Below are 12570 nucleotides of genomic sequence, written 5' to 3' on the forward strand. Positions count from 1 at the left end.
ACTAAAGATTTGATACTTTTTCCAAACCTTGCCTGCCTGCCTTGCTATCTACTGCATACATAGAAAGCAAACTTAACAATAAGCTAACTTAAATGGATATACTGTTTGTGGCCTATGTACTGTATAATGCTCTATACAGACAGCAACCAATTGATTCAACAGTGTTTAGCTTTAGCATGTTGCTAAGCTAATGATAAGCTAATCATTTAAAAGCATTGCACACAGTAATATTGGGTAAAATACCATTGGGTCCTAAATACCTTAAAGGGGGGGTAAAATACTTAGTTTCAGTCAATCTCATGTTAATCTTGAGTACCTATAGAGTAATAGTGTGTCCTTCATATCTCCAAAAAGTCTTTAGTTTCATCTTATTTATAAAATAAAAATACAGCTTTCCGATTCTATCCGGAAAAAGCCGAGGTCCTTGATTCTGGGCGTGGGCGGAGCTATAGAGTCAAGCGGGAGCGCGTGATACCGTTGTACTTTGTACTTACATGAATGGGGTGTTTTATCACTGGGACCGCGCCAGGTTTTAATTGCAACCGGTTTGCAAATCCAGCGACGGCCTGGGCCTTGTTAATAAAACATTCGTCACTGATATGACCAGAACACAAAACCGCACTTGCCGAACTCCTTTGCTGTCCCGGAAATACAAACTGCATCCACTGTTCCAGTAACACTGGGTTCTTTGGGAAGCTGAACAAGGTAAACTTCCCTCCCTCACATCCCAAAACACACTTTTTTGGAGACATTCTTGACATCAACCATTCCTATTTAGCGCTGCTGATGATGATTTCCGGTAGTAGCGCGTCGATAAGCGCGGTCTTTCTCTCCTCTGGTCGACGTGTGCGTGAACGCGCTTTTCCGAGAGCAATGCTCATATAAGGAGTTCCACTCTGGTCTACGTCATTAGATCTACGATAGAAAAAAACCAGCCGAAACCAAGGGGGTAATCCATCCGCCGGAAACTGAAGCCTCCGCGGGCGCCGCCATTGTAGCAGAACTTCACCTGCTGTTAGCATTCCATTGACTCCCATTCATTTTTGCGTCACTTTGACAGCGAATAACTTTACATCTGAGGCGGCCAAAGACTCCATTTGTCCATTATTTATTTCTAAAGAAACTCGACAATGTATAAAAGGCTCCATTACCTTGTACCTTACGTTATGGCCCCGTAGAAGCCGTTTTTGTAAAAATAGGCTAACGATTGCGTCATAACTCACGCGACTCTCTGTCGCACTGTAGAGAAATTACCGTATAGACCGGCGGAGAAGCTCGCAGGCAATCGGGGGGACGTGGAGGCATAAAGTCCGATAAAGTGAAGGGAGTAGCCCACAGAGAGTGATAAAGTTGATCCTACTGCTAGCTCATGGACAGCTAATGCTCACGCTCTCCGTCTCTGCGAGATTCGGAAGGGAATGATTCAGATTTCTCTCCGCACAGCTACTAGAAGACTGACAGCTGTCAGACACGTTGCTCACGTGTTCAAGCTCAGCTTGAGCCTGCGCAGTTCGCCTGGCGATCAGGAAGTGAGTGCTTCAAATGGGCTTCACTTTTCTCCGTTGAAGTCTATGGGGTCGCTGTGTCCATCTTATATACTGTCTATGGCCGAAACGTGTTGCAACCCGGAAGTATGATTTTTAGCACAGAAATTCTCTGTTATTCGTTCAAAATAACTTTTCAAACTTTGGCCATTATTAGCATGAGAATCCATCTCTTTAACACTGTAAACAACTCTGAATACATGAAACACCATTGTACCCCCCCTTTAATATTAGACATATTATATTTTATCTCTATGCTTTGTTTTTTTAATAATCACAAGGTCAGAAACATACTTAGCCTATACGATCACGCAAATACGTGAACTCAACCGTGAGCACATGGCCAGTATATACGCACTTATGAATGCATTGCATGACACATCACAATGCACAAAGTTGATTTTGCACGGCTAATAACCAAATGCAAGTGCATCCTAAGTGCTTGTAGCTGCATACTTGTGTACAGTATTTGTTCTAAGTGTTTAATCAACATTTATCTTGTTTTATCCGCCATCTTGGATGAATTTGGCCAAAAGAAGTGAACTTAGAAGATTGCATAATCATACTACATTTTGGAGCAGTCTTTGCATTGAGAATACATCTACACTGCTTTCAAATACTGTAGCTAGCTAACCTCATAAGTGACTGAACTGATGCACTCTACACAGGCAGCAACTCCATTAATGGTCTCACACACACCACAAAAACATTTTAGCTTGGAACTTTCTTTGGCCTCAAGCGGAACTCCCAAATGCACAGATTCATATTAAAATGGGTGTGCAGAATTTCTCAGAGCAACAGTAAATGTGACCACGCCTTATCACTTAAGGCCAAGTGGTTCACACACCAAGAAAGATAACTATAAAGAAAACTGTAACGGTAACTTTATTATGATATTATGATTTATGATAATGTTCTTGTCTTGTCTCTTTAAAGTTGGGTGGATTCTGGCTGTTAATGTTTTTATCATTCATCAGCTAAAAACAAAATGCTCTGACTGATTTTAACGATACACTGTAGTTCATCTTATTTTAGTTATAGTTGTGGTGTGGCTGTCCCCATTCTCATAGAATTAGAATGATTATTAAACCTTTATAGTTATCAGCCTTTGGAGTGAACAGGCCTTTACAATTGTTTTAAATAGTTTGGTGCTAGCATGTTGCTAAGCTAAAAACACGATAGTCTAATATGCACAAAAAGAGCATAACAGTTTAATTAGATGGAATTGTTTTTATCAACACTTAGAATTAACAATAAACGAGGTGTGTCAGCTTTGGAACAATATAAAAATGTCTAGGTTTCGGAACAAAACTAATCAGTTTATCACTACTGACAACTACTGTTTATCACTCTAGACAAGATTAACCTGTAGAAATTTGTCAACCGGTAAAGATTTTGGACTATCGTCTCTATCGTGGTTAAGTTCACGTGACGTTGTTGTTCGGCATGACCATGAAAGCTTGTCATTAACATGAGTTTAAGCATTGCTGTTTAAAAACAAATTATTTTAAACCGTTGAAACACAAAAAGCAGTGAAAGAGAACTCATTTGGCTATATGCACGTGCTGAGAGATGCACGCACATAAAACCGCTGCACATACAGAACGTGAGTACTGAACTGAGTTCCTTTTGCCATGTGATTGGGCTTGCTTGGTTAAATACGCATAATTGCGCGTCAAAATAGCAATTTTTGCAAGTATCCTCATGAACACATTCATTTATGTCTTAAAGGATTAGTTCACTTTCAAAAAAATGTTTTGCTGATAATTTACTCACCCCGATGTCATCCAAGATGTCCATGTCTTTCTTTCTTCAGTCGAAAAGAAATTTAGGTTTTTGAGGAAAACAGTCCAGGATTTTTCTACACAGAATGGACTTCAATGGCAACCATCTATCCCAATGTTCAAAAAAAGGTTCAAATGTCCGTCTCAATGCAAGTCTCTACACGATCCCAGTCGAGAAATAAGGGTCTTATCTAGCGAAACGATCGGTCAGCAAAATTATCGGTTAAATTATCAGCAAAACATTTTTTGAAAGTGAAGTAATCCTTTAAGTGAACGTAAACAGTTGAGAAAGAAAACGCATGTGTAACAGTATATTGGATCCGTGCATTCAGTCTTAAAGTGACGGCAGCCTAAATAACCTGCTGCTGTCTGCCATTAATGGTTATCAAACAACAAAAGAGAGAACATCTCTTACTGCTCTTGCCTGATACAAATGTACAGTATATATTTAATAAGAATAAATGTAAATTTACACAGGGAAGACTATGCAGTGTTTTATTTACATTTGATTACTTATACAATACAATTTATGTAGTATTTATTATTTATAGTTCTTGACGTTTTTTTAGGTAGATTTATTTCATTTGTGTCTTTGTTCTATTTTTGTTTGTTGTTCTATTGCTTGTAATTAGTTTCTTTGTTTATATTGTATCACTGACTGCTTACTTCCCTTCTATAGGCTTGAGAGCCTATTACTTAGGCTAGTATTAGTTAGAGTATTAGTATATGTGTGTGCGTGCGTGTGTGTGTGTGTGTGTGTGTGTGTGTGTGTGTGTGTGTGTGTGTGTGTGTGTGTGTGTGTGTGTGTGTGTGTGTGTGTGTGTGTGTGTGTGTGTGTGTGTGTGTGTGTGTGTGTGTGTGTGATATTGCAATTGGTGGCAAGATTTATGTAATTTCAATAGTAAATTATTAAATCAAAAATCATTAAATCCTTTTTTAAAGCAAAAATAACTATATTGTGAAATAAAAAAAAACTCAAATCGTGATTTTGGCCATATCGCCCACCCCTACTGGTGATATTTTGTTTCTAACTTTTTATTAAACATCTCTTTCTTTCTACAGACGAGTGTGAAGGAAGGGCTGCTTCTGAAACAGACGAGCTCATTCCAGCGTTGGAAAAAGCGTTATTTCAAACTGCGGGGACGTACACTCTACTATGCCAAGGATGCCAAGGTGAGTTTAGTACCACACAGAACTAGTGTTCGATTACATCCTGATACTGATTCTTCTACTACACACTCACAACACTGTAAACAATTGCAACCTTTAATTACTGCCTTAAAGACAGCAAACCCATAGCACTTAATTGTATGTAATTCCCGATGAAGAAAATCCAGTTGTCAAAAACATTTCCATGATGATGATAACATTTTTTACAGTGTACAGTAAAGCCCTCTGTAAGCCCTACAGAGTGATCTAAGGTAAGGGGGTAGTCAAATTTGGACCTCTGTTACTGGGCATGCCTGTGTTGAGAGGGGCTGGAGAGCTGCACATGGGCACCTGCATTGCACCTTCTGCCATGCCTTTAATGTCACTGTGTGTGTGTGTGTGTGGTTGCACTATGGCAGGCGGGTGGCGTTTTGACCCGCTGGCAGTATCGAGTCTCTCGTAGCCGCGTGTGCTGGAGGGTGCTCTCCGTCTGCTGGACCGGTGCCCGCCGTCCGCCGCCCACTCTTGGCCCCAGTGGATCGGAGGAAGGCTTGGTGGCGATTCGGGTCAGAAACAACAGCGACCCCCTCTTAATATATCTAGCCTTCATCAATGACATTGCAGACCGCCCATCACCCTGCCTGGCGTTGTTCGGGATGCCTGTTCTCCTCATTGGACGAGAACAGTTTAGCTGTGGAACAACTAAAGCGACATCACGTCATTTACACGTCTGCTTGTCTGCTTAGGCTTCTGAAGAGGAGAGTCCCGGAGACGTGCCTTGTGTGTCATTGTCCGTGTCTGGGGGAGACGTTTTACCCTCTAGTGTGTCTCTGTGCCTCCACCACGAAGACGCTTAAAGCAAGCCTTGCATTGAGTGTGTTTGCCTTCATCCGTTTGTTCTCTGCTCAATCAGCTGCATTTCCTGAGGTTATGGATGTAGGGGCCTGTGAAATTCGGTTTATTTTTTCACAAATTTTGATTTATTTTGACCCCAAATTAATTTGTTTCCATTTTAATAGTTCTGGATTTATTTTTTTTTTTTTTATAACAAAAATCATGTCTAATTAATTGATATAATGAAACATACAATTTAACAGCATGTCTAATCAATTGAATTCATAAAACTTTTTCCAATTTATTAATTTATTAACAAGAATAAGGCCCTATGAAATGTTTTATCTAGTGTTAAAACATACAATTTAACCGCATTTTGTATTTAAATTTGAATGGTTAACAAATACATTTTAATAATCAAAAAGCATTTCTAATCAATTGAATTCATAAAACTTTTCCAATTTCCAATTTCCTATGAAATGTTTTATCTTTTCAAAAATTCTGTTTACTGTTAAAGTGAAAATGAAAGAAAAATTCTGATATTTCGTAAAAAAATAACGTTTTAATAATGTATTATTTTTCTTATTATATTGAGAAGTAAATTCTACTGAACAGTAGAAATATATTTCTTCAAAAGCAAACTTTTTTTCACAGGTTGTCTGTGTATACATGATATGACGATAGTTTAAATCAAATGAAATGGTGAAATGCTGCTGAAGGGACTCTCAGAGCAGTTTCTTTCATGTGTTCATGTCCTCATATAGTGAGAGCGCAGACATTGAAAACACTACAAGTGTTGCACATGTTGGAGTATGTGACAGTTTATTTACCGTTTATTTACCGTTTAGAGGCCGTTTATTTACACAGAAACACGCAGAACATGCATTCTTCATATTTTTTTGCACTTTAAAGGAGTGGTTGATTTTTTTAACTTTAGTTAGTGTGTAATGTTGCTGTTTGAGCATAAACAACATCTGCTAAGTTACGACGCTCAAAGTTCATAGCAAAGGAAGATATTTGCTTTTAAAGAAAATACTTTTTAAGGACTACAACAAAACAGCTGGTAGGGACTACACAACATTCCAACCCTAAAATTTACATAAACCCCGCCCCCGGGAAGCGATTTATAGATTATCATGACAGAATATGCTAATAAATGACTTGAAGATAACTACCTAAATTCATCAACTAACCATTCAGAAATGTTGTCTACATGTTGTCACTTCTTCTCAAGTCTCTCCATCTTTGTCCGACCCCCCTGTGCCGGGAGCAGCAGCTCATTTGCATTTAAAGGGATAGACACAAAAACTGTGTGTTTTTGCTCGCCCTCAAAAAGTGACAATTTTAACATGCTATATAAAAATATCTGTGGGGTATTTTGAGCTAAAACTTCACATACACACTTAGGGGACATCAGAGACTTATTTTACATCTTGTGAAAAGAGCATTATACCACCCCTTTAATAATAACAGGACGTTAGTCCATATTGCGATTTGATTGAGTGTGCAGCCCTACATTTGATGTATTCACCCAAAAATTCCATGACATTGTGCGTTAAACTTAAAATTTAATTTTTGTGTCTGGCTTCCGCAATTCCATCCACGTTTTCCGCATCATAGGCCCTATGGGTGGCAATCAGGTGTTTCGTCCGTGATCTGAATCCTGAGAGAACGAGCGAGTGCTTAAAATTCAGCCCAATAGTCGCCAGCTATGCAGCTGCTACGCCATGACGCAAGCTAGCACTTCCTGCATAGCTCCTGAATGACATGGAGTGGCACTAGCGCGTGGTGACAGAGAGCTGGGAGTACGCCACAGACCTCACAGGCAGAAACGAGGTGGCCGATCACACTGTGCTGTGCTCAGACAAGGGGCTTTTGTTTGTATTGGCATGGCACTCGGGTCTGTGACAGACTCGGCAAAGCCAAACGCGGAGGCCTGCACTTCATGCTGTAGAGCGGCCAAGCCCACAGATCATAAATAGGATGTCACATTGTTTACACCGCCTGAGTATAAAACCATAATTTACTCAAATATCTGCCAATCACCAAAACAAACCTTCACTGATTCTATTGAAACTTGATGGAAAGGACTCAGGGAGCCTGGAAATACACATTTTATCCTTCAAATGCGAGTTTATACGTTAACTTGATTATACATAGGGCTGGGTGGTATGATGGTATATATATCGTATCACTACAGTAGACATGTGTCAGCTGGTTGATGTCTGGTCACTGATGTAGCCTATATAAAAAAAAGTTTGAGGTCAGTAAATAAAACACAATTTATCAAATGTTACAGGAAAGACTTTTACATTGTTGCAGACATTGTTTTATCACAGTTTCCACAATATTTTTTTGTATGTAGCACAATTGTTTTTAACATTGATAATAATACTAAATGTTTCTTGAGCAGCAAATCAGCATATCAGAATGATTTCTGAAGGATCATGTGACACTGAAGACTGGAGGAATGATGCTGAAAAATTCAGCTTTGCATCACAGAAATAAATTATATTTTAAAATATATCCACCATAGTTATTTTACATTGTAATAATATTTCACAATATTCCTTGTATTTTTTATCAAATAAATGCAGCCTCGGTGAGCTTTTTTATGCACTGAATAATCTGATCTTTTTGTTTGTGTGCATCAAGTAGACTAATTAAATAGTAGATTAAATTATATAAAAAATAAATAAATTAATAAATTGAATTGAATTTCGATTATGAGAGATACCTTATCCGTGACAATATGTTCCTATATGTTCCTAATTATGACTGAAGAAAGTGTCAAATGTTTTGTTAGCTGTGGTTTCACTGAAAGTGGTGTATGGTATCATATCTTAGGCCTTTAGTTCTTGCTCTCTGCACTGATGGAGGAGGTCATGACGCACCCAGCTGTCTGCGATCCATCTTTAACTCATATAGCATACAGTACACGCATGTCAGCGCATAGGATAAGGCAGGAATGGGCAACGTCGGTCCTGGAGAGCCGCTGTCCTGCGGAGTTTAGCTTCAACCCTCAAAGACAAACCTCAACCGCCTGTAGCCCCAGTAATCCTGAAGACATTGTGCCTGTTCAGGCGTGTTTGATTAGGGCTGGAGCTGAACTCTGCAGGACAGCAACACTCGTTGCCCATCCCTGGGATAAGCAGTATTTCAATAAGCTCATTTTTGTTTCATTTCAATAGAACAGTATGAATATGCATAAGATGTATGCTTTCTTAGACATTGTCAATGCGCGGCTCTGTGATCGTCCATGTTTACTGATCTCCTCTTTCTCCTCCTGTTCACAGTCTCTTATTTTCGACGAAGTGGATCTTTCAGATGCGAGTGTTGCCGAATCAAGCACAAAGAATGTCAACAACAGTTTCACGGTAAGAGCAGATACATATCTACACTAGTGCTGTCAGATCGATTAATTACATCTAACATAAAAGTTTATATATATACTATATATATATATATATATACACTATATATATACTATATATATACTATATATATATATATATATACTGTACATTTATGTAAGTTGCGATTAATCGAATTAATAACAGCACTCATCTAAACATAAAATTTGGATTATATTATATTATATTAGTTATATTATGTTGTATTATAATTATTTAATGTCATTGTTTGCTGTATATTCATTGAGCGGTGGTAATATAAATATCCAAAATTGTTTACTATTAACCTTTTTACAGATTGTGACGATGCATTTATACTGTTTTTTCATATTGTAATTCTAGTCATTTTTTTTAATGAATTTTAATTAAAAAAAAATAATAATAATAACATTATACTTTGTGTTTTATCGTCTTGGATAAAAAAAAAAACGTAACTTTAGAGAGTAAGAGAAACACCAAGAGAGTGTTTGTAAAACATCGGAGGGAGTGACAGAAATGTTGACCTCTTTTTCTCTTCTCTCTTCACCCAAGCAACCATTTAGATCAGCCTAGCAACTGTATAGGAACATGAAAAACCATATCTTAGCACCAGAACATTGTAGTAACGTAGGGTTGTGGCTTCTATTGACTTTGGGCAGTGTAATCTTGTCATATCAACTCCCTAGCAACTACCTATGAAACTTAGCAACCACACAAACACCCTAGCAACCACCTAGCAATGCCCTAGCAACCACCCAGAACACCTTACCCACATTATAGTGAATTTTTCTTTTGCTATTGAATCAATTGGGAATGCAAACAATTTTGTAGACTCTCATTCACCACTAGAACTTTAGCCAATGACTTCTGTTTCTAAGAAAGGTGAAAAGAAAACATTATCAATAAAGGTTACTTATTCTCTACACAGTGAAAAGAGCAAATGCTGCCTAAGGGAAGACTTGTCGTGCTTTTCCATGCTCTGGCATCTGTGTGTGTTTGTGAGCAAGTAAACATGTGTCATCAGCTGAGATCAAACGGGACGAGGAGCAGCGACTGTGGTCATGTCCTTCTAAAAACGGCAGGCCAGCTCCCCAGGCACGGCTATAAAAAGAAACAGCGGAGGACTAAGAAAGCTCAGTGGAGAACGAGGGGTTATTTTTAGCATCAGAGATGTTAGTGCTCCACTGAGCATGCTTTGGATGATTTGATCGCTGGCATATATTGTTTAACAGAGGGGCCGCGTGGACGCGTGTGTAGCGCACGTGCTCTGAGGTAGTTGCTGTGCTCCGCCTCGTTTAACAAATGCTTTTTCCCCTCAGAAAAAAAGAAAGAAATCGCCCACTGCCAGGAAAAACAACAGATGCTCATTATACTTATAAATTATTGAGAGGCCCATGCTGAGGCTTTTTTTAGAAATAAAGTGCATGTTCTTGTTCTGCGGGGCGATCTGCTGATTTCAGAAATACATTACACTCTTCTGAGCATCTGAAACCCACTCGAAAACCTGTTTGAAAACATTGTTATTCTGACACTGTGGTGCAGAAATGACACACTTGTCTTTTGGGAGAATTTTCTCTGTGGCGGTTGATTGTCCTCCCGAGGCTCTTGAAGGTTATATCGCTCTCTCATGTCTCTGGAGACTTAATTGAGTAATGTTTTGATGAAGTTGCAACAGATGTGTCTCCTAAAATTCTGTGGTGGAAATAAAAATAGTCACAAATGAAACAGTCGTAAGCTATAAAATTAATATGTATAGCATTGCTTGGATTATTTGGTTTTGGGATCATTTGACGAGAAATTTTTAGCTCATATTGAGAAGACTTTTGACTGCAGAATTCTTGTGGTACAATATCTTGAGCACACATGTGCACCAATAATACGATTATTTCTAATAATCAGAGTAAGGTCTGAATCGCAGTAAGATGTTTAGGCCTACATGACACAAGCAGAACTCTTCACTCCAGTTTACATTAAGTTTTCATTATTCTAATTATTCGCTGATTATAGGCATACAGTATGCATGTTATCGGCCATTGTTTTAATCTACTCACATCAAATTCAAAATGCATTTGTATGGACGTACTGGATATTATTTAGAGCGGTAATAATGTGATTATGCCTGTTTATTGCGATTAAAATCGCCGCACACCACATCGTTTAATGTGAATATGGTTACAACAATTAAGCTTAATCACAATATTATTCTCAGGAGAAAAACCTGAAGCAGTAAATATAAGGTTAAGGGCCCTATCTTGCACCCAGCGCAAATGACTTTGTACGCCGACGCATGTATCATTCCTATTTTGCAGCGAATTAACTATTAGCGAAAACGTTCCCTGGTGCTATTTTGCAGTTTCAGAAAACAATTCCGCCACAGACCAAGAGAAACCTAGTCTAAAGACAGTGGCGTGTTAGTCATATGCTATTTTAAGGCTGCGTGCTTGGCCATAATGTAGCGTGTGCACAACGCGCATAAACTTTGCTTCTCTTATCTACAGACGCAGCAGTTTTCATTTTTGCAAATCATACATTATTACAAGGAAAAATATTAACACACGAGTGAAATCATTGTGGTGTCCATGAAGATGTGGAAAAAAATAGGCATAAATCTAGCTTACACATTTACCCAAATTATTCAGGCTAATTGTAGTAATGACGGATCAAACCTGTTTGATCAATAGTGGCAAGACACATCGGTATATAAGGACATCTGACAAAGTGGGTTGTCCATCAAGAGGAAACAAAATTCTGCAGACTGCGAAATCACCTTTACCATCATGTAAGTTGCGTGCGCTGCAAATCCGCCGTTATAATAGCAATTACAAGCGCGCCTGCTCTTAAAGGGAATGTGAGATGACACTCTGGGGTGCGTTTCCCGAAAGCATCGTTAGCCAACTATGGTCGCAAGTTCCGTCGTTATCAGCATAGTTCAACGATTTGGTGTTTCCCGAAACCATCGTTTCAACGAACGTTCGCAAACAGCATCGCAAACTTGTGTGGTTGGAACGACAGCTCTCGAGCTGTGGTTAGAAGCATAGTTTCTAGTTTACATGAGATGTAGACTGAATAAATCCTTATCTTTAGCAAAATAAGCAAGCTGACATTCAGTACAGCCCGTGTTATTTATTTAGAATACATACAAATGTAATTTACGTCTTTTAGTTTGTCAAGAGATTTAAAACACCGTTTTTGAAGACTGCGCATGTGCGAACGCGCTCTACTATGTAAGAACGAGCCAAATATTGAGTCTGGTAATAAAGCAAAATAACTGAGAAAAATTAGAAATGGTCTTCAGATGCCATGTCTGTAACTTATATGACAAAATCTAGCGTTAATTCGATCTCAAACAGATTAATTAAAATAATTTATTAGTCCACCACGTGCGAGACGTCATAAACCAGCGTGGTTGAACGATACTTTGCGACATATGGTTTCGGGAAACAGCAGGGGGGCAGTGTTCCGAAAGACATTGAAGCCGACCTGGGCGCCGCCATTGGCTAGCGGACCCCCACCTGCTGTTAGCATTCCATTGACTCCCATTCATTTTGGCGTCACTTTGACAGCGAATAACTTTACATCTGAGGCGTTTAAAGACACCGTTTGTCCATTGTTTATTTCTAAAGAAACACGAAAATGTATAAAAGGCTCCATTACCTTGTATCTTACGTTATGGCCCCGTAGAAGCAGTTTTTGTAAAAATAGGCTAACGATTGCGTCATACCCGCGCGACTCTGTCGCACAAGTCGAAAAATTACCGTAATGGACAGGCAGAGAAGCTCGCAAGCAATCGGGAGGACGTGGAGGCATAAAGTCAAGGGAGAAGCCCATAGAGAGTGATAAAGTTGCTCCCGTTGCTAGCTCATGGAC

At 38.9% G+C, this 12570-nt stretch overlaps 1 protein-coding gene across 5 annotated transcripts in view; it reads left to right on the forward strand.

The window, feature by feature from the left end:
- The window catches only part of dgkh (diacylglycerol kinase, eta), an 89566-nt gene that overhangs the window by 26948 nt on the left and 50048 nt on the right, over positions 1 to 12570 (forward strand). For 4 of the 5 annotated variants that reach the window (XM_079618442.1, XM_079618440.1, XM_079618443.1 and 1 more), the window contains 2 exons: positions 4391 to 4501; positions 8608 to 8688. In XM_079618442.1, the coding sequence (XP_079474568.1) occupies positions 4391 to 4501; positions 8608 to 8688 (192 nt within the window). Of the gene's footprint in view, positions 1 to 4390; positions 4502 to 8607; positions 8689 to 12570 lie in introns of those variants that run through there. The other variant, XM_079618445.1, reaches the window with a different exon arrangement.

The sequence above is a fragment of the Phoxinus phoxinus genome (assembly GCF_949152265.1).
Source record: "Phoxinus phoxinus genome assembly, chromosome: 7".
NCBI lineage: Eukaryota > Metazoa > Chordata > Actinopteri > Cypriniformes > Leuciscidae > Phoxinus > Phoxinus phoxinus.